We start from the raw sequence: 23,356 nt of genomic DNA on the forward strand, positions 1-23,356 counted from the left end.
CAAATTTGGATTAAAATCTTAACCTTTAATATTTTTACTCTGAAACAGTGCTTTAGTTAAGGTTGGTCTTTAAATTGTTAGCAGTATGCTGAAGGCCGAGTTATACTTTACCTACTTTTGGTCTTTGATGAATTTTTATACATCTACTCCTGTCTGAATAGCTAAAAAGACAGGCATTAGTTTTTGGTGGGCTTAGCTAATGCAGTGGAGACCCATTTTTAACCATCTGCAAATAGGAGTCACCTGTTTTTCCCTAAAGGCACCAGAGATCTATTCATCAAGTACAATTGCTTCTGTGACAAGCAACATTTATCATATGAACTTCTGTAGTCTGATCAAGCTTGCTTCTGAATCACCAGGTTCTCATCTTTCTGCTACCACCCCATTAGTATGGGAAAGCTGTTCAACAATTTTATTCATCTGCTTCTTTGAAAGCATTGTCTACATTCCCACACGTACTGTTTGCCCAGATTGTCCTTTACATAGTTCCCCCCGTGCACAGACATTCACCTTGAAGTATTTATCAAGTTACTTCCCAGCTATTCTTCTACAAACCAAGCAGGGCAACGTCTTCTGCATATATATGGGAAGTGACAAAAATGTAAAAGGAATGTCATGTAAATAACACCTATGTGTTTTAGATGCTTATTTTTTTCATACATGCAAACTGACAATTATACGCATAATCACTCCTGATCTTTATGCTAAAAACAAGCTACTTATAGTCTAAAAAAAAAGACATTTAAAAAATTAATCCATAAGATAAAAGCAACACAACAGCCATATTTTTATGCAGTTTAAACGAATCTGTACGCATTTTTAATAAGCACACGTAAAGACTACCCCTTTAGTTTTAGTACTGCTTATGTAACGATTTTTGCAGATTGTTGACAAGGAAACAAATTTTATTGGCTAATGACAGGAATCAAACTAAACTTGCAAACTCGTATTTAGGGAAGGCGATGGAACAAAATATGTGCATATACAGTACCTGACATTAAGGGCCATGTGCCTAGACCTGTTGACACCAAGGAAGAACGAATGTCCTGTGTTCCCATCGCTTTTCAAAAGGAAAAATACATGTGCCAAATATTTGACTGTGGTTGGCTGCAGATGCTAGAAAAGGTGGGTGATACTACAGCATATAGGTGCAATTGGCTTTGTATGAAGTTTTGCATAACTGATTGCGCCTGGTACAGTTTCTGTCTGTATCTATCTCAGGTATTTACAAGGCATCTATCACCTTGGTACCTAAGCAGTTTGAAAAATGCACCCACCCCAGGAGGCATGATGCAGATACAGGCAGAGGCCCAGGTCCAGAGCAGCAGAGGCAGGTCCCAGGAAGCTCCCCAGCTGTGTTACCGCTGTTGTTGAGCTCCTGGCCCACTTGTTGTGGCCAAGGAACATCTCCACCTACCTGTCAGCAGGAAGACGGTACCCTGCCCCTCACGTCCAGCTCCACTGGTGGGGAATCTGAAAAGGAAAGATAATGGAAAAGGCAACGATCCAGTAGCAGAGGTGAAACAGAAATGGTGGGATTTCAAAAGGAGGGATTCTTAAAGAGCAGCACATCTCAGGGGAGGGATCAACTGCCAGTCCCAAGTGGCAGGTAAGGCACAACACAGGCATAAATCTCAAATGTTCTTCAGTGAACAAAAGTTAAAGAAATACCTCTGATGTCTCTAAAGTTTGTCTATATCCAAAGCCCTGCTCTGTTCTTGGCCTCTGTCTCAGTCCTCTATCCCTACAGCTGAACCGACTGTTTAGTTCTCCGTGTATCTCAACCCGATAATTGCTACAATCCTAAATATGTCTAATAACAAACTTAAAGGACACTCAACGGTAACGAATGTTGTGGTGCAAAGAGACAGCACGGTATAGCAGTGCTCCAAGATGATGGACATGTTCATGAACCTAAAGGCTGGAATAATCCTGGCTTCTAACCACCATGTTCAGAGCAGGCTCTGGCAAACCACAGGTCACCCTTGCAAGCACAAAAGATGAAGCAGTTCTCCTGTGGCCACCAGAAGCAACTGCTGGTCTGCCACATCAGCCCAAGCTCTGTATCAGCCCAGTGCAAACACCCGTACAGGCAGCTCTGGGCTTCGCTGCAGAAACAGAGGACCTGCCTAACAGGAAAGAAAGGAAGGTAGCCAGGACTTTGATGAAGGTTCGCTAGTTACTGTTACAGGGACCGCTTTAATAACAGATTTCATTTTTAATTTAAACACAACAGAATCAGTGAGGTAAACCAAAAAACAGTCTTTAGAAACCTGTGAGTCCCATGGGACTTTTGGGAGTAGCTGCTTAGTACTCACGGTGATCAAACACTAAAGCTAAAGTGCAGTGGGTCACTGACTTCCAGATTTTTGTATTTCCTTTAGCCCATGTGCATGCTCCTTTCTGATTCCCGTACTTGGTTATTTAAGGATCAAAATGGGAGTCATGCCCTGTCAAAGCAAGGGACTTGAGGTTAGGAACATGAAGCAAGTCACAGTTTTGGAGACTGCCAGTTTCTGGGCTGGTGTCACGAGTTATAAATAGAAAGATATCTATAAAAGACACAAGTGACCTATTTTGCCTGTAAGTCAAAATATCATGGTGAGCAAAATGCTGCATGTAGGAATGGTGCATAAGGTGGGAACAACCAGGAAGATCAGAGAATCTGACCTCTGCCCCTTGCTTCACACCTAAGGAAGCTGTGCTTCTTTGTACCCACTGTATTTAAAGCTTGATTTTAAAAGAGAGAGATTTTTTTAAAGCCAGTTAACAACCAAGTAAGATCAACTATGTTCATATATGACAGTCTTAGTGCCCTCTTTCTTTTTTTTTAAGCCTACTGTCAGCAGCTGTTCAAAGCAGTCAGCCTCTTCGCTGGCCGATAAGGACAGTTTCTGGCCGAGATGAGTTTTCCAATGCCACTGCTGTAACTGGCACACCTTTTCCACAGCACCAACCTAGCCACTGGTGCAGTCACCTTACCAAGATCCGGGCTGAATTTAGGGCGACCTTTGGTCATCAGGGAATGGATTTCTTGGGCAGAGACTGACACGTTCATCAAGGTGGTGTCAGCCATTGACCTTCAGGCAGTTTTCCCATGATTGCTCTGTAGTGAACGAAAGCTTGTGTAAGGCCATGCCTGTAACGCACCCTCGGTTTCCCCACGCCCCATGTCAATGCTTCACAAAGCTTCCAGAAATGGGAATGACTAGAGTTGTTGAACACTTTGTTACAAATAATAATAGTTACCGATATTCCTCCTTTTCATTCCTAGTCAAGTTAACAAACCTATCCTAAAACCTGTGAATGTATTCATTATTCATAAGTATTCGCCAGTAGCTTCCACAATTGAACTTTCTGCCCATGGGTATTCGCAGGCTGTTTGCTTGTACTCTTTGTCATTTTTGTCACTGGTCACCTATGCCAGATGCTGTTCTCTCAGCTCTGAAAGGCTGAAAATACAGAGTAGGGGGATAGCAAGTGGTAAATTTTCAGAGAGTATTAGGAACTTTGCAAAAATTGATTCTGCTTCTCCAGAGAAACTTCTCTTCGCAAGCCTCTGGCAAATGTGTAAACATGCACAAATAACAAAAGTGTTAGGATCCCCATGAATCTGAACAAACTAAACTCAGTGATACTATTTTCAGAAATATTCATAAGTTAATGTGGGGTTTGCAGTTTTTTCATTTTGTTTTGCTTCAGTTTTTGACTTCTAGTTTAGTTTGGTTCTGTTACTTGCCAATTGCTAGGTGGGCTCTGTTTAGAACACTTGTCAGGAAAATGGAGTTGTCAAATACGGGGAATTTTCTGATGACATGTCAAAAGAAATACAAAGGCATTTTGTATGACCAGTGGCTCTACCAGAATGAATATATATGATCCCTTATCTTTCTCTTATTCTATAGAATTTAACTGAAATGTGTGTTTGCTATGTGTGGTAAAAATAGGTCCCCTGTTTTTTTGTTCTTTTTTTTTTATGTGTACTTCAAATAGGAAAATGCTGAGAAATAATGTCATGGTCCTACACTGTAGTTGTTAAGAGAGATTTGTTCATGAAGTATTGCAGCTATGGCTGTATTAGGCAAAGGGGGAGAAGAATTGCAAAGGAAGAAGTAGTTGTTACAGTTAGGTTGATATACAGTCCCTTTCAAATCTCCATGGAGTGGAAGAGCCAATGATTGCATGGCAGTTTGTCCCTAAAATTCATTTTCATAAGGAGCTCATGCCTTTTTACAAATACAGTCTCATCCTCACTTTCCATAAAACATGCAACTGGGCAGTCCAGGCAGACGCAGAGAGAATGTGAATACTTTGAATGTGAATACTTTGAAGTAGTGAATATGCTAAAAGCACTAATAATTTCCATTATTTTAGCATTTAAATAATTATATTAAGCCACACAGAATCTCTTTTAGAGCAGTATAATGCTGGAGGCACTTGGGTGTAGAAATAATGAGTGCTGCATTAGGATGAGAGTAGACAGGGACTGATATATAGCAAGAGGGATCCTTGGGTCTGTCAGAAGAAGCTTTCATTTAAAACCATATAAAATTTTAAAAAAATCAAACAAAAAGCCCCTCATTCATAAAGAAAACCAGAAGTTTTTCATTACCTCAACAGCACCTTCCAGATGTAAGCATACAGCTCCAAACTGAGGTCTGAAGAGCAGCAGATAAAGGATTTCAAAGAGCAGAAATTAATCCTGTAACATTTGTCGAGACTGAGATGCCAGAGAATAGGCGTGACACTGCTCTGGCATTCAGACCACTGTAGCGTGAGCAGCACAGCTGGCCAGCTGGCAACAGTCAGCCACTGCTGGTCAGGTCACGCTCGTACCAACAGCAGCGCTTCTCTCGCGTATCCCTTGCCTGAGCGTGAGGAATGCAGGCTCTTTGGGCTACCCTACTGCAACATTTTACCCAGACCGCCCCAGATTAATTTCTGATGACCAAATTGTCACCCCCCCAAAAAAAAAAACAAAGTGGACTCATTTATTTTATCTGAAGCATGGAAAGGGTGAGAGTTATGGCCACTGACTCATGCAATGAAGAATGGGGCTGGGCAGATCACGCTCGACTGAGCCAGTGATCGCTGTGGGTGCAAAAAGCTTAGCCATTTCTAGCCTTTCGGAGCACATTTTATGTAGGGGAGGATTTAGAGTAAGCACATACATGGTATCCTCCTCGTTAACGTCTGTGACAATGCCTCTTTGCACACTAAGCTGCCACAGAGAAGCACTTGCACCTAAATTTCCACCATGTGCCCTCAGGCAAGGGAGGAGGTAGCCAGGGGAGGGCAAGACTAAGTTTATTTTCAGAAGACGATGAGATCCTGGTGAGCAATGCCCTCAGATAGCGTTACCTACTGTTTGGAGAAAAGAACAAGAAAATCAGGCAAACGTTGGGGAGGGCATTGCTCGCGGGATAAATGCTGTGGATGGCCACCCTCGTGCTGCAGCAGTGGTTTGGGAGAGAGTGCACTAGGGGTGGGGGTGGCGTGAGACGTCGGACAAAAGCGAAGATAGCCAGCAGTGCTTCAGAACAACAAAGGGCTGCCCTCAGCCAGTGGTGGAGCACATCTGGCACCCCAGGAAGCTCAATTGGACCCTTGGCCCTGAGCTCATCCCAGGGATTTCTGACTGACACCACTGCAGTGCATAGGTGAGCTTTTCCATAGGTTCACTGACATTGCCTGTCACAGTCACGATGAGGTGAATTGGTAGTTCCTGCCTTGGGATGCAGCATGGCTGTGTGTGTTCTGGGTACAGGACAGTGTGCATTTATGCCAAAAGCGGTTAATAACATCAACTGCCACGTGCCCAATGCAGTCACTAAACTTTAGTCTGCCCTTCCGTTTGCCCAAACACATACACTCTGGCTTCCCAACTGGCTTCTTTCTATGTGTTGTCCAATGCATGTAGATACCTCCATCTGCCTGGCCTCAGATACAGTGGTTGTTGCTCCTCTATTTGATTGCCAGATGTCACTGGGGAGCAAGATGGGGAGGTTCCTGGATCCTCGGGGCAAGCTGGCCGTCACCGAGGGAGCTCACCGTCCACGCCGGCCGAAGAACAGGAATCCTCGGTGCCTGCCTCTGACGAAGACTCACCGGCCAGGACCACAGAGAGCTGGCAGTGGCCGTTGTCCTCGTCTGAAACGCACAGCAACGTTGGGGAGGATTTTGAGGGATTTCAAACACCAGCGCGGACTCCGGAGTGTACCATGGACATACAGTCTCCCGGGGATCAGTCACTCAGTAGGACTCCTCAGTTTGAAAGTGACTCTCCTGAGGAGGAGGAGGGAAATGATGAAATGAATGAAGAGCACCGTGGTGTTGAGCCTGTCCCTAGGGATCGGGGTTGGAGAGGGCAGCCCCAGCTAACAGAGGGAGAGAAGCTGTTGATGGAAACCAACAGTAGGATTGTGCAGCTGCTGGAAAATATCAAGAGGGAGCATGCGCAGTCCATGGGTCTCATGTCACAGTCCATGGGCCGTATGGAGCTGCAGCTGGGCATTGTGGCTACCTCCACAAGAGCCATCCATAACTACCTGTCAGAGATTTTAGCTTTCCTCAAGCAGCCAAGGACGCAGGTCCTTGAAACACGCATCTCCCAAAGAGCCACCCCTCATGTCGAGTTAACCTGTGCCTCGACATGGACCGGTGAGGACTCAGTGGCATCCTCCACTGTGTGCTTACCAGGGGCTGAAGGGACGAGCGACTCTCGAGAACCACCGCAGGCCACGCTGCCTTGTCGCAGTGGCCGGCTGCAGAGAGCCATAACCGAGAGGGCCTCGTTGCCCATGCCTACACGCCAGGCAAAAGGGGGAGGGAAGAAAAAATAACCACACTGTAGGATTTTTAGGGTTTTTTTTTAATGTGCCTGTCCTTTTAATTCTTAGCCATAAGGCCATCAGTGGCAGAATTCAACCATTTCCTACATTGGCTAACATTGTATTCTGGCTGACTAGATTAGTCTAACATTTTGTAGTTTATATTTGCACTGTTAACGATGTGTGCTGCTGGTATTTGAAGAACATTTGCCTCTGTTCTTTCACTTTAACTTCATACGAGCATTTTTTTACTCTGTGCCAGGCATTCATTGCTTTTCTTACAAATACAAGTCACTTCTTGAGGCAGCTGTTTTTTGAGTTTTCTTTCTCCATTATCCCATCCCCTCTGAGCAAGCATTCTGGACTTGGTGGTAAGTATACAGGTCTTGGCAGTACTCGCCTCCAAAACTGTGTTCGATCAGTCTTTGCCTGGTGTTTCTGGCATGCCAGCCTGAGGTGTCGGGGTTAGCCTGTACCGGATCATGATCATTCTTATCCTCTGTGGGTCTCACAAGCTCACTTTCTAAGACCCTCGGTGGAGCTAATCCACATGTCTTGGCTATGTCGTAGAATAAGTAATGTTGCCAGGATCATACCTCATACTTATCTTTTGGGGCCTGTGTGGTGACGTGCCACCAGATCTATCTAGGCACCTGACTCTCGTTTTCAAAGTTCCTTTTATGATGGATCTGGTGGTTTGATGGGCAGCATTATAATTTTTCCTCTGAGAGAGTCTGGGGGTTTGAAACAGGAGTCACTAAGCAATGTGTTCTACGGGGATAAGAGCCATCTCCTGCAACAAATCTGTTAGGAGGAGACTGTCCCCTGTAATTATCACAGATATTAATTATTTAAGAAAAAAAAAAAGCCACTTGCCTAGCAACCAGACCTCTTGAGAACATAAAAGTCGTGACATGCTGTTGGGTATGGTGCTACCGTGTCATGATTTAGAGCTTTTCAGCAGAGACGACCTACATGTTGATCAAATGCAACTACTTCCCGTGCCTTTAGGCCGTCTAATTTCCTGAGGGCTGGCACCCTGAGCAGAGCATGGGTGCAATTGGTAACCCACAGGGCAGATGGAAATGCACTTTGCAATAAATTATTTTATATATATTGGTGCTGCCTCTCTCGGGGGAATTTAATATAGTGGCACTCAAACTGCTGTATGCATGCAGAGGCATCAGACTGGCTTATACATGTGATATCCCTGACAGTTCTCCGAAAGGATGCTGTTACCAGGAGCCCCTTGAGCGGTGGTAATAGTTATCACAGGTGTAGCATGGCTCCTGTGTTTGACTCTCAACGTACCGTTGTGACTTCTCGTAAAGGTTCAGAAGAGTTTATACGGCAAAGCAGTGATGAATTCCTCCTCTGGCAAATACTAGAGAATAATTGTAGGCCTCAAAATCCTCTTCTGTGATTACAGCTGAGCTGTGCTCTCTGTCCAGTGGGCCATAGACTCTTCTTCCCTGTCTTTCTGCGAGACTGAAGTTTTTCAGAATAAAGCAGATAGTATTTTGTTATTCTACCAGTCAGCCACAAATTGCTCCCTTATAAGTGTGTGTGCGTGCGTGCTTGTGGCTGTACTTTGCTAAAAGACCGGTTTAACAACGAAATGCAGCTGGCGTGGCCAACCTCTGATGTAGGCTTTTTCCGCTACAGAAGATTTCTTCCCTTCCACCTGCCTCCAGCTGCGTTCCTTTTAAGAATACCATTGGAGGCGTGCTTCTTTGGCCATGCTGTCGACACACCTCACACCAGGTGCAGATTTTTGCACCCATTTGGTGGCTTTTTTGTATCTCTCTTGTTGAAACTGTTTGTAAAGGTATCCTCAGTGAATTTCCAACACAAGCTTGTAAGGTTCCCCTCTCTTTGGTACGAGAAATGCATGCTGCAGAGTATTTAAGCTCACAAGGAGGTTGGGAGAGAAGCCGATTAGTAAGCCTGACAAATTATTCCAGTATGTGCGGCCTTTGAACGTGTGTTTCTGGTGCATACATGGTTTGCACACTGGTACTGTGGATATGACCAGCCTAGCTTAAGGCAAAGGCAAGTGAAAGTTTGTCCCAACATGCTTACGTCTTATTTCTTTGGGATGAGTTTGAATGAAGCTAAATACAACTCAGCCAGTTCATTTTCTTGGCCTAATTAGCATATTTGATAATACAGTGAGACTGTTTTTATTTTACATAGTGCTTTCACTTCAAAAGCGTGGTGCAGTTGTGGCCAGATGCTAAGATTTTGACGTATTCAGCAGGACCCGCCATGTAGCTGCTGCCATTTAGGATAAATCTCGTTCCACACACTGGCTGCTTCTGTAGCTTCAGATTTTTTTGTTGTAGTTTTAAAGTGACAACTTCCACTCTACCTTTGCTTTCTGATCAAAGGCAGTAGAGCAAAAGAAGAAGCTGCGCAGATGTAGCAGTGCTGCCGTTCGAAATACTACGCGAGGAGCCCCTAAAGAGTTCCTTGCAAAGCAGCTCAAGCTTTAACGTGCTCTCCTCTCCCATTTCTAAGTGCTTTAGCTAGATGTGGCAAGGTACAAAGCACTGCTTGAATGGGAGCAGCTATAGGATGAGATGGACCCAGAACCTGTCTACAGACAAGAAACCTGCAATAAGCTTACACAAAACAATGTTTTTTCCAACTGGAAGTAGTAGATGGTGTTAAGAATCACTACCAACTGATATTTTGGTCAGATTTAAAATGAGAATCTGACTTCTAGTGTTGTCTAGCAAAATCAGTGCAGTCGGAGGGTATGTATGTTTCATCCCCAAACAAATATTTTCATGCTTTTCAAGTGTCTGTCATAGCCTCATCACTCTCTCCCTGTAGCTTTTTGTTGTCTGAATGGGTATATGGTTACATGTGTCTGTAAAAATAAAGGGGATCAGTTCTTACATGGTATATTTATATTTCTTATTTACAGATTTGGAGTACCTAGTGCTTCAGTTTCCAAAACTTCCTTCTTTCTGTATCCCAAAGAGCAGTTTTTTGGCTTCTGGGATGATAAAAAGGGTGGGAGAGACATAACAGGCAATCTTTGCCCAGTCGAAGCTCTTGGTGATAGATCCCCCGAGTGCAATTCTACAGTCTAGCCGTATTTTTGCTGTATAGGTCGAATGTTCATGGTTACACCATTGCTTTCTGATGCCTTTTGCTGAGCAGAAGTGCAGATATTTTTCTTTCAGAAGTTCACAGTTTGTATTACAGTCTTATGAAATGTGTCTTGAAGTTTGTTTTGTTTTTGAATACATGTGATGATTTTAAGATTTTTTTTTCCTTTTCTCCTTCCACTGGATGATTTCAAACACACAAAAATAAAGCAGACCAATGAAAAAAATTGAATGCTAACTTCAATTGAAAAGAAACGGCAACTCTACTCTTGTGAGAGTTTTCAACAGTGTTCAGCTTACTGATTCTGCTCAACCTTTCCTTTCCTGCCTGCTCCCTCACCCTCTGTGACACTGAAATATCCACTTCTAGGACAACCTTCTTCCTAACCAGAAGGCTAAAAGTTCTTCCCTCTCTTCTTCTCCCATTTAAAATACCATCCTTGCATCAGCCAGATCTACTGTTTAGAGGGATCACAAGCTCTTTTCCTCCTGCCTTATTCCCATCCATATCCATATCCAGGGCCCTGAGTGCGCTGCTCTCCAGTGAGAGGTAAAACTTAAATCCCTAAGTCTGATACTTGGCGTAGTAACACCATCTCGAGACCACCAGACACCTGGAGGTTTTAAGTCTGTAGTGTCCTAATGAAGCAGCTGTCCTTGTTTGCTGAAGCAAATAATCATTTGGGAGGTGGATCTAATTGCTGAAAAGTAACATTGCTCGGACTCACACTGTGGAAGCCTAGGAGCCAGGCTAAGGTATTTCACTCATGTAAATACCACAGGCTATAGAAGTAATCCTCTGGTGAAACTTCAACGGAAAAGACACTAAATTAACGTGATACAGAGCAGTCTATGCTTTCTTAGGAAAGCAAATGCAAGGGAAGGTATAGTAAGGAAACCTGTTGGTATGATTCAAGTTTGGATTCTAGTACGGGTTCAAAAATCGAACTATTCTGCTGGCTTAGGCTAGTCATTTAATTTCTTCATGCCTTACTTTCGTAGTAGTAAAAGTGGCAATAAAAGGAGCTGTCAGGCTATAATTAGCTGATTATCTGGTACTTTGAGGTCTTCAGTCTGAGGGAGTAACGTTATATATTAAATACTGATGAACCTGTTTGTGACCAGAGTTGAAGATGGGGCTAAAACTAACACTCTAAACTTCAGAAGATCTTGATTAAAGTTTTCCCTGTATTTTATGATCACATCATATGACAGATCAGAATCCCAAATCCAAATGTTGAAATGCTCGTTCAGATTTGGACTGTGCCTATTTGGTCTGTTTCTGACTACAATTAAATACATTCCCAGACTGTGCAGTTATTAAAAAGAGAAAATACATATAAAAGTTTCATTTAAACAAATGATGCAGTTACTAATGCTAAGCTAATAATCCAAGAGTGTGAATAAATTAGGATGTGATTACTTAAGGAGAATAGGCATAAAAGAGCACTTCTGGAGTACTTGTTATTGTCCAAAATATCACTGAAATTCTGATGACGAAGTACAGTCTGCTTATCTCTATTTGAAACAGTGCTGTACAGATTCATTATTTCTAAAGGTCTTCTTTCCATTTCTATATAGATATTCTCCCTTCACATTTTGAAGGTTTGAAGAAGAGGATTGTTTTTCGAGTCACACTAAGTAAACATTAAATGCATGCAGGCTTAAAACTAAAGCATGCATGTTATGTAGCAGCAATAAAAAGTGCTCGGCTTGCACGACTTATGATGCTCAAGCGTTGCCTTGTTAAAATGCCAAAAAAACCTTTTTCTTTGCATTTTTCTGAAAAGTAAATCTCTTCCTTTGACCTTGCAATACTTAAATTTTCAGTTTTTGGACAAATGATATTTATTTTACTGAATACTTTTATATTACAGATAAGGTGGATGAAATAGTACCAGTTTCCAAGCCATCAAGAATTGCAGACAATGCAACTGTGGACTCAAGAGTGGCAACTATTAAGCAGCGGCCTTCTAGTAGATGTTTTCCCTCAGCTACAGATATGAATGTGAGTGGTAGCTCTGACGTACTGCGTTCACTTCTGAATGATTGGAGAGGGTCTTTTGGCAGCACGCAGGGCATACAACAGAAACGAATTTACCAACATTGCTTTATATACTCATTTTATTATCTTGTAACTTTAAGGCATGGTCTACTCTGTGTTTCTAGTAATAGTTTTTTAACAGAAGAGTCTGTGTAGCCCTATAAAACTTTTCTCGTTATGTCCTTATATTTATTCTGAGACCATCACATCAACAGCTTTGCTACCTCAGTGTTATTCAAACAGAGGTGAACTTGTTCTGCCTGTAATCTGAGCTGGTGAGACACCAGTAAATTCTGAACTTGCAGGGGTAAGCACAACACTAAACCCAAGCTAAAAAACTTTGCTGGAAGTCAAGGCGTGCTATTTCAGTTCCAGCACCAGAGTTAGTGCAGCCACACAATTTCCACTAATGTGAAAGTTTCTCTTACTGCAGTTTTTTTTATTATTCCTGGTGGCATATGTAGTATCTTGGGTAAATAATACATGATAATTTGTAAGGAAAGAATTGACATTAATACTACAGCACGTATTAAAAATTTGAACTCCAGAACTCTGAAATTCGATTGCTCAGTTACAGAATTTGCTCTTGCAGAACTTTACATGTGAAAAAATAATAATTTTTATTGCATTTTAGATTTATTTTTCCATTATCCACCCTCCAAAAGAGCATCAGTCCCGATACAAGAATCACTTTGCTGTTCTCAGGAGCTTGGGATGGAAGGAAATTAAGGCTATTCTGAGAGGCAGAAAACAGATAGTTTTGTGATGACCTACCAGGGGGGACAGTGGAGTGCGCTGGGATTCAGGTGGTGTTCCTCAGTTCCTCGCTGAGATGCTGGCTGCCAGTGGAACCTTGCACAAGACACCTTGAATCTGTGCAAGAGCAGGTCTGTTCTTCGGAAGCAACGACAGCACGCAGCTTGGTGCAGAGTGAACGCTAACACCGATGCAGTGTGTGGCTAGATTTTTGGAAGTGAATGAAACAAAATGCAATTGCTCGTGCTTTGTTTTTCTTACAGCACACAAAATGAGCTGGAAACTTAACATATTACCTTGCTAAGAATTTCAACTAACTCCACTTACAACTATTGTCTTTTTAGTAACACGTAAATAAAGCCCAGTATTCTCTTTCTCTTCACCTCCTCCCCAAAAATAATACCATATCTGTTATTTTTCATAAGAATTCTAAGTAAAAGGGATAGTGGATTAGCAGATATGACAGAAGAGTTATTTACATGTGAGAGAAAGACTTGCATGCTTTAATGCTTGTGGGGTTTTTTGTTTGCTTTTTTGTAGTCCATGTATGAGAGACAGGGTATTGCTGTGATGACGCCCACTGTACCAGGGAGTCCTCAAGGTCCTTTTCTGGGTATACCTCGGGGTACAATGAGAAGACAAAAATCTATAGGTAAAATGCTTCTCATGTATAGTTTGCTTGTGCGTTAATCACATACTTTTAGTCACTTTGCTTCTGTCTTAAAGCATATTTCTCCAGCATCTTTACCTCAATGAATGACTGTTTAATTTTTATACAAAGTTCATAAGAAAATATGTTTGTGTGTAAGATGATATAATTCTCACCTTCTGCTTTGATGGCAGTAGGCAAGTATTATGAAATCATTATTTAATTCCTTTCTGTAGAATGTTCCCTCTAACAAGGAAAGGCAGTAAGAGGGAAAAAAAGAGATCAGTACAGCCCTTTGTAACGCGTTACCTAGGGCAAAATGTTATTCCTTTTTTCTTTGTCATTGAGGCAAAAGCATTGTAATGCTGTGCAGTTTACAAAGGAATCCCTGTTGATCAAACGGAATAAAATTCACCTCTTTTTCGTTCCAAATGATGACAATAGATGATTTTACGAAAGAGCAAAAAAAAAGTTGACCAACTTTGAGCTTGCTTTGTTCTTGGTAGTAATCTTAGTAGTGATATTTAGCAATTTAGAAACACATTATGCTGATGTGAAATTAACATCTGAATTATCCCAATATTATCCAGTATATTTATGTTAAAAGCATATTTGTAATAATGTAATGTCATCTTTTGAAATGAAACATTATGAATTTTTTCCCCAATAGAATCTTTGCAGTCCCTTTACTAAGTTTCAGATGCATCTTAAAAATTCATGAGGTTGCTAAGTTGCATTATTGTATGCATTTACAGAGTGCTAGAGTAAGGCATAAGCTACTCTTCTGCGCAGAATGTCTTCCCTGTTCAATAATTTTCAAAGAAAATATGCTTCTCTACAGCTACCTTGATAATACATAAAACCGAAACATTTGACTACACATCAATGATCATTTTAATTAAAATTCCGTAGCATCCTTTTTAATTCTGGCATCTGGGTCTCTGGAAGCTCAACAAGAAAGAATACTTATGGTAGGAATCAACCAAAAGACCTCTTTCATAATTTTGCATATGCCTCGTGCCGTGTGAAATGCACCCTGGCATTTTAGGTGGGTGCAGAAATAGTACAATATGAGGGGTCCCAGTGGAATACAGTGTGTTAACTGTGCTTTCTGATTTTTAGGAATAACAGAGGAAGAACGGCAGTTTTTGGCTCCTCCTATGCTGAAGTTTACCAGAAGTCTTTCAATGCCTGACACCTCTGAAGATATCCCACCACCACCACAGTCCTTACCTCCTTCACCACCACCACCTTCTCCCTCTCTGTACAACTCTCCCAAATCCCCAACATCAAGGAGCTATGGAACTATTAAACCTCCGTTTAATCAGAATTCAGGTTCAAAAATTTCTTTGGTTAGACCTGAGAATGTGGGAACAATGATAAGGGACAAGGGGATCTATTACAGACGAGAACTGGACCGATACTCTCTGGACTCTGAAGACCTGTACAGTCGGAGTGCCGCAGCTCAGGCAAATTTCAGGAAGAGGGGTCAGATGCCGGAAAACCCATATTCTGAGGTTGGGAAGATTGCAAGCAAAGCAGTTTATGTGCCAGCCAAACCAGCAAGGCGGAAGGGGATGCTAGTGAAACAATCCAATGTTGAAGACAGTCCAGAAAAGACCTGCTCCATTCCAATCCCGACAATTATTGTGAAAGAGCCGTCCACCAGCAGCAGTGGGAAAAGCAGCCAAGGGAGCAGCATGGAAATCGATCCTCAGTCTTCGGAGCAACCTGGGCAGCTCCGACCCGATGACAGCTTAGGTGTCAGCAGTCCATTTGCAGCAGCCATTGCGGGAGCAGTGAGGGACAGGGAAAAGAGGCTGGAAGCAAGGCGTAATTCTCCAGCCTTCCTTTCCACAGACCTAGGAGATGAGGATGTTGGACTAACACCGCCAACACCACGTATGAGGCAATCTAAATTTACCGATGAAGCAATGTTTAGTTGTGAAGATGGTTTTAGACAGCTGATGTCACCATCTCCGATTCCCGCACCTAGAGAGCCTGAAAATCTTTTCAACAGCAGTGAACCCAGCAATCAAAGTGATTCAAGGACATTAAATGCTTCATCCAAAACAAAAGGTACTGAGAACAGTACAGTGGCAGCTAAGTCCACGAATGCATCCAGCTCAGATAATTACGTTCACCCAGTCACAGGAAAGCTATTAGATCCAAACTCACCACTAGCCCTCGCTCTCTCTGCCAGGGACAGAGCCATGAAAGAACAAACACAGCAGATTCCAGGCAAAGGAGACGCTGTTAAAGCTGACCTTAATAAACCGCTTTACATCGATACAAAGCTGAGACCCAATATTGAAACGACTTTTCCTGTTACTGCTACTGTCACTAGGCAAAATACTCGTGGCCCGCTGAGACGACAGGAGACCGAGAACAAGTATGAAACAGATGCAGGGAAAGAAAAGAAAGCGGAGGAGAAGAAAAACATGTTGATAAACATTGTGGATACTTCGCAGCAAAAGTCAGCTGGCTTGTTAATGGTCCATACCGTGGACACAGCAAAGTCAGATGATACGCCCGAAGATGAAGAGGAAAAGAGAGCTGAAATGGAACCAAACCCTGAAAACTCCCCACCAGAGAGGCCAGAGGGGAGCGAAGAAGCGGAAAGTGAGCTGAACGTGCCTGCTGTGCCTGAGCCACCGGCATCTCCCTGCAAAACCATGGTAGCAGCGAGCTCTGTCGACGAGCCTGTCATCTTGCCGTTTCGCATCCCTCCACCACCCTTAGCATCAGTTGATATCGATGAAGAGTTTATTTTTACTGAGCCACTACCACCCCCCTTAGAGTTCGCCAACAGCTTTGATATCCCCGACGACCGCGCAGCTCCCAGTTCAGCTCTAACAGATTTGATTAAGCAAAGGAAAAATGGCACGCCTTCAGCCACGCCATTTGCCCCCAGCCAGTCAACAAATTCCTTAGACAGTAAAAAGCAAGTGGGTCTTTCAAACTGTTTGCCTGCCTCCTTTCTGCCACCCCCTGACAGCTTTGATAACGTCACTGACTCTGGGATTGAGGAGGTAGACAGTCGAAGTAGTAGTGACCATCACTTAGAGACAACCAGCACTATCTCAACAGTGTCCAGCATCTCTACCTTATCCTCGGAAGGGGGTGAGAACGTGGATACTTGTACAGTCTATGCAGATGGGCAAACATTTCTGGTGGACAAACCCCCAGTACCTCCTAAGCCAAAAATGAAGCCCATAATCAACAAAAGCAATGCACTTTACAAGGATGCGCTAATTGAAGAAACTGTAGACAGCTTTGTTATTCCTCCCCCCGCTCCGCCCCCACCTCCGATCAGTGCACAGCCCAACATGGCTAAAGTTGTTCCCCAAAGGACATCTAAGCTATGGGGTGATGTGACGGAGGTGAAAAGCCCAATTCTCTCAGGCCCAAAGGCTAATGTGATTAGTGAATTGAACTCAATACTCCAGCAAATGAACAGAGAGAAATCCTCAAAGCCAGGGGAAGGATTGGAGTCACCTACTGGAACAAAAACTGCAAGTCTCAGTACAAGGTAATGTAATTAACTAAATAATTTTCTAATAAAGACTTGATTTTTGTCCATCCCTTCACTAACTTCCCGTGTAAATTGCATAGATTAAAGGAGAATGTACGCTCTATTTTACATAGTTGCTTAATGAATAGTCTGTGACAAACAGCAGGGAAGAATGTCCAACATTGTCAACGTTTCTGTGGTCTACACCATAGCTTAGGATCTTTCTCAGTGTTCTCCAACTTCAAAGACAGTTTCCACAAATCTTTCAGTTGTTTTGATGTGAGTTACTTAGATAGCAGTATTTTTTAAAAATTTATCTTTTAAAATGTGGTGATAATTTAATTTTTCTTCAGTCCCATAACTTACCTTGGCTTCAAACAGCTAAAAAAGTGTTTTTGCCTGGGCTTACTTCGCATTCACTGTGTGATGTCATTTGATTCATGCTGATACCTCTCATAATCCACTTGATCATGAAGTATAAAGCTATCTTAGAAAATCAGTCGTTGAAATAATTTGCACTATTCATGTTACTACTAATAAGTTAATTTAGGATCTCTACCATTAATATTAAGGGGTTTAAGTTCTTGCTTTCTGTTGCACATGCTTGTTCGTGAACAGCCTCTGATGTTCACAGGTTGAACGACATGGCTTATTTCTCCCACCAGCAGCATCCCTGGTAGTGCAATGCAAGGCATTTGCGTATAACTGGTTTGCCAACAGTACTTAAGTGAGAAGTAACTTACAATAGTCAGACAGTGTTGGGTGAATGTACAAGTAATTGTGGAGTCACGTTTGTGTGGAATGTGGATATAGTATCATGAAATCCCTGCCCATGAAGAAAAAAAAAAAGGTGATTTTGTTAGGTTTATTGAGAGCCTGAGGTATTTCTTTTTGTGGTGTGGAATGGTTTGGCTTTATGTACAGCAGTTCAGTGCACCTTTTACTGAAGTATTGCCTACTGTTTGTCCCGGGCTGCTCCACAGATATGCATTTTTTGCAGAAATGCAGTGCTGACTTTGGTTTTTAAAAAAGATACCACGTAAGTAAATTTTGTTGGAATTATTCTGCTGGGTAATAAATAACTTGGCCTTTGAAAAGCCACCCTTCTTTGCATGCATGAAGATAATTTGGTTTTAGGGGAAGGGTGGCTCTGTTAATTGCAAATGATTGCTCATTCTGAAAACAGTGTGATCAAAAGCCTCAGAGTCAGGGATTTATTATTTCCTGCAAGACGGAAGTCGACAAACTGGTGCCAGGGAGGTATGGAGGTTATACAACTTTTAGAATGAAGAGATGGAAAAACTCACTGAAATTCTGGAATTCCTGTCAGTGGCACTTGATTAGAGTACAAATTGACTTGTCTGTACAGGAAAAGCGTGAATACATGAGGAAAAATACAGTGAAATCTATACGAGAAAAACAGTGTCCAGTGGCTGCCTGATGAAGACAGTTTTTAAAGAAAGTTAGCGCAGCAGCTGAGCATTATACATCTGAGAATACCTGAGGCAAGCATAAAATCAATACTTGTGCACTATGCTTGAATTTACATAAGTCTTGTCTTGCAGATGACTCTGACAGTTTCATTTCATATTGTTTTTCTTATGACTTCAGGAATACTATTTTTGCTAGAGCTTGATCGTCTTTCCTGTTAAGCCATATGAACATGTTGCCTCTAGCTTCATATGTATAATATTATTTATCAAGTTTTATATTTAAACTGATAGTTATTTCCAGGTTACAGCAGAGAGCTTTATTGTCCCTATTTTATTAGAAAATAACTGAGGCTAGCAACTACTGTAAATATGTCAAAGTACTGCATTTCTGAGAGGAAAATGAAAAGTAGAAGCAAATAGAGATGCATCATTTTTGTGAAAAGACATTTAAACAGGTATAAAGGCTGGAAAAAAAATTGAACTACTATGTAATTTCGTTGGAGAAAAGCAAACTGTCATGTAAAGCAAGAGCAATCCCATATATGTTACATTTTAGAGAAGGATCTGATTTGGACAGTGTTAGAACTTATGTTGCTTTTCTGTCCTGTAACTTTTTCAAGTCTTAGAACTCAGCTTTGGCAGATTACATAGACTTCATTATGGAATACGGAGGCTCAATTTGGAAACAAAACCACACAAAGCATTAATTCAGTGTGGCTGAAATCCTACTTCTTTCCTGAAAAGTAAACCCAAACAAGCATCTTTACAAACTAGAGAGAGGATCTTGGGATATAACAATACCGAAAGACCTAGGAGGTCATAAATATGAAAAGTTGACAGCGGTGTAGAGCAGCAAAACTCTTGGCTGCCATTTGACTGTGGAAGAAAATGACACCTCCACAGAATTCTGGGTGGGCATGGAAGGTAAGAGGGCTGTATCTTGTTTCCTTCTGTTTTCAAAGCTGACGGGATTACACAATTTTTTAATGCGGCTCCAGACAATTAGGTGAATTGGAGATACTAAAAATGATCAGAAAAGGTTACTCGAGATTTCTTTTTTAAGCTAAGTAATAAATCAGAGACAGCAGAAGAGACCCAGCTATCTACAGATATTAAAAGGATGCTTTAAAAGGTGCCGCAGGCAATTCCTGTCTGCCGGGCTGCGCCTGCGCCCGCTTCCCGACCACCCCTGGCGCGAGGCCGGCACCTTCCCTCTCTCCGAGCTTAACGGCTCCACGGTCCGGGGGCGGATGAGAGAGGATTGATTTCTGAGCTTGATAAAGAGTGTGAAAGAGGGAGCTTGAGGCTAATAGCAAAACTTATCACAGTGGAGAAAATGTGATGATTTCTTTTTGTTGTGGTATGCATGTTTATGCCCCACGCTGTCTGCATTAAATTTCAATTCTGGTCTCGAAGGTGCCTGCATAAAAGTGATGGATGCATGGTAAATGCTTCCCAGACAAAGGCATTTTTTTTACTGCTTTTACTCCTGCCTTATCTTTTAAAAAGTTACATAAATTACAGCCTTTCTAGCCCAACTACATGACTGACACAATTTTTTACAAAGCTGTCAAATATTATGACCAAGGAATACCATCTTGCCAAAATTCCAAGTATTAAAGCTAATATTTAATTTTAAAGCTAACATTCTTAGAGTTTCTTGATTTTTTACTAATACTGTAAAGCCTAGGACAGCCAATTGCAGAGCTTGTAACCCTTTTCTGTGAGATGGCATTAGAAAGGGAGCAAGGAAGTTTAGCTCATGGAAAGCGGGGATTCTGCTAAATTAAAGAACAACTCATTAGCTCTGCTAACTAGGAAAAGTGATAAAAAAATGAGTATGCCTGTTCATATCCTTCAGCCAAAGAGAGGTATTGGGAAGTGGTATAAATAGGAACATCGTTCACAGACTCACTTGGATTATGTTCGCAGCACTAGCAGCCCGATGAAATTAAAGATACACATTTGCTCGTTGGGACATAGAAGGAGTTATAGCCCAGAGAGCAATCCTAAATATCACTGGGAGTTACTTTTGCACAGCCAGTAGCCATAGAATTGTAGTTCACTCAGGGCAATTGCCCCATTAGGGTAGCATAAAGGTGAATTAAATTGTAGGTAGTTGGGTAATGGCTTGCTACAGAAACCCATAAAAATATCTTCTTTCATGTTTATGATAAATGAGGATTAGGAAGAGATTGTTCTACAGTATTGAGCAGCATTTCTCTCTCAATTATTACATGAAAAAAGACCCTAGACTCGTTTTTTTTCTCTGCACATTGCTTTAGCAATGATTTTACATGGTGTATTTATAGTTTTCCATGGTTCTTATGGAGACGCCGAGTTTCAAGATTTTTAAATAGAGCATGGAAGCGTTTAGCTGGAAACCATCTGCTTCTCAATGGCAGTGACCAGCCATGGGATAGGAAAACGGAGACTGGTAGGGAAAGGAAAAAGAGGAAGAAGCGAAAGGATGTGCTTGCTTACTTTGTACTAACAAAGGCATAATTAAAAGGTTTGATCAGAAGGTTCTAGAACAGAGCTAATCCCACTAACAATTTTGGCTCAGCATACTTAAAGGACTTTTGGAGATCAGTCCTGGTGATAGAGGTTTTTATCTTGTCTATCCATGTCGTCAGGCCACAACATCCGACCTCCATTTTTGCACATCCTTCCTTGCAGAAGAGATTGAGGGTGTTTGGATACGGGGCTCCATGTGACCCAAATACCCAGCGCTAAAGTCCTCATGATGAGCTTTGGTCACCATTCCCATTTCCAAATTTGGATATGCACAGGGGCAGAGATGGGAAAACTCAGCCTGGGGGAGCTCCACAGTTTAGCGGGAGATGCTCTGCTGTCCGTGAGCGGGGCGTGGAGGACAGGACGTGTAACGGCAGTATCAACCAAGATGCTATAAATTTAGCGGTGCTATAAATTCACTTGCAAGGCTACTGACTTTTATATGGAGCTGATAAAAGAAATGGGGGAAAGACTAATGCAGGGGTTTCTATCAGGTTAAGAGAGGAGCGCTCACTCTGTCTGTGAACCCAGCAGTCGCTTAGCAACATAATGATCAAGTGCAAGCCTGCAAGATCGACTGAACAATGTCAGCGTGATTAACGCAGAATAGACCCGGTGGCTGCGAAGGAGAAGAAACACAGCCCCCAGTGAAAACAGCATCCTTCCACCATGACTCCGGTGTACTAATAAGGAGTAATGAACAGCAACTGCTGCTGCTCTCTGCCATCACCATACCAAAATGATCGATAGCTTTGCCATAGGGAGAAACAATTTGGATTTCAAACGGTGCTTATGTTTCTCTGGCTGTGTTTGCACAATGTCCCCATGGCTGCTGTGGCAGGTTGGGCGTCACTCCTGGTAGTGGGAAATGCTTGTTGTAAGCATAGGAGTTATGGAGGATGCTTAGCTGTGCAGGATGGAGTCCTCTAGGAGATATAACCGGTACTGTGTTGGCATAGCAAGTTTTAAGAGTGAAACTGTGGCCAGGGGTTTTGTCCATCTCTGATTTTTTTATTTACTATCTGTAAAAGTTCCTGTGTTTTCACAAACAGGTAAGGCAGAACTGCACTTAGTAGCGAGTCCTGCATAGGGACTGATCCTACGTTTGGTTTGTTGTAAAGTGGGTCTGGATTTTGCAGATGGTGAAATACGTATCTTGTGGGCTAATTCTCAAGCCTTGATTTGTCAGTTTACTGCTGTGCCATTAGAGTCATTTCATTTTGTTAACCGTTTGTCAGCCAATTTCACAGGATTGCTTGCTTTGTCAGTAATTTTTGCAGTGTTTCAGTCATTCCATTTTGTCATTTTTATTTGCTCTCATGACTGCTGTTGTCAGAAGAGGGTCATGCTGAAGTGCCATGAAGTAAGTGACAACCATAGAGCATAGAGTATTCTGTGTTGTACATTCTGCTTCTCTTTAATGCTCACTCATTGTTATTGCATTTTAGTGATTTTGGTGTTGACTTTGTTACAAAGTGCAGTGTGGATTAGATCATCCTAATCCAGAAATGGTAGCCATTCTAAAACCACAAATAGGGCATCACCTCAAGCTGAAATAAAGGCCGCTTTCATCAGAGAAGTATTGAGCAAACGTTCTGATAACAGGAGCACGTAAGACCAGATTCCTGAACTTATGTCTGAGCACCTATAAGGTACATGATTTTTCAAATATGCCCAAATTCTGATGGATTTCTGGAGGGTGTTTTGGGGTGGATGGAGGAGTGGGAAGGGATGATTAGCGTATTTTTACATACCTGTGTGAGGTTTGAAGTAAAGAGAAACTGGCCCTTGAAATAATCAAGCTCTGCTGCGGTCATCACCGTCACGTCTTTCGTCCTTGGAAGCTGTGGGATTTCCTCCTTTCTCCTTCCAGCTTCCCATGACCTTTTTCCCTGCAGCTCTCCAAGGAGAGAGGGCTGTGGCCGTTTCCTCATCGTCTGCCCCTCGTCAGCACCAGTCCCTTGCTGCCTGTTTCCAGACATTTGTGCCATTCGCATGGAAACTGTTGTTCTCGAACAGACTCCCACGAACCTCAGTCATTATTCTTCACTCCAACTGAACAGTGTTGCTTGCAACAGATGCTACCCATTTCTCAATTCTTCTCGCTAAAATAACACTATTATAAGAAGCTCTGTATCCTGCCAGTCATCACATCAGCCCTTGTTCTTAATCTTCCCCCAAAACAGACAATTAATGTCTTACTTTCCTACCATGCAATTTTCTTTTGACAATCCAAAAATAAAGTAAAAATACTATAAGAGATGAAGGCAAAGTTTTGGGTTTGTGTGTTCTCAAAAATCTGTAAAAAGTGAACTTCCCACAGTACCTCTATGCAGGGACTCGTTTCACTTGTCGGTTCTCTTGGAGAAGAGGTTTTTTCCTCTGACAGACTGGCAGAGCTTTGCCAGAAGCAGCAAGCCTTTTGGCAAGTTGCAGGGTAGAACAGCTCCCATGAGAGCATAATGGGGTTTTTGGGTTTTTGGATGGGAGGCTC

The 23,356-nt window shown here is 42.2% G+C and overlaps 1 protein-coding gene across 5 annotated transcripts in view; it reads left to right on the top strand.

Annotated features, from left to right (window-relative positions):
- SHANK2 (SH3 and multiple ankyrin repeat domains 2) overlaps positions 1–23,356 on the top strand; it is a 331,195-nt gene that overhangs the window by 302,760 nt on the left and 5,079 nt on the right. For 3 of the 5 annotated variants that reach the window (XM_075425300.1, XM_075425301.1, XM_075425302.1), the window contains 4 exons: positions 11,531–11,590; positions 11,827–11,957; positions 13,290–13,401; positions 14,521–16,930. In XM_075425300.1, coding sequence (XP_075281415.1) covers positions 11,531–11,590; positions 11,827–11,957; positions 13,290–13,401; positions 14,521–16,930 — 2,713 coding nt within the window. The remainder of the gene's footprint in view (positions 1–11,530; positions 11,591–11,826; positions 11,958–13,289; positions 13,402–14,520; positions 16,931–23,356) is intronic. The other 2 variants (XM_075425304.1, XM_075425303.1) reach the window with 1 other exon arrangement.

Source organism: Opisthocomus hoazin, chromosome 7 (genome assembly GCF_030867145.1).
Source record: "Opisthocomus hoazin isolate bOpiHoa1 chromosome 7, bOpiHoa1.hap1, whole genome shotgun sequence".
NCBI classification, from domain to species: Eukaryota; Metazoa; Chordata; class Aves; order Opisthocomiformes; family Opisthocomidae; genus Opisthocomus; species Opisthocomus hoazin.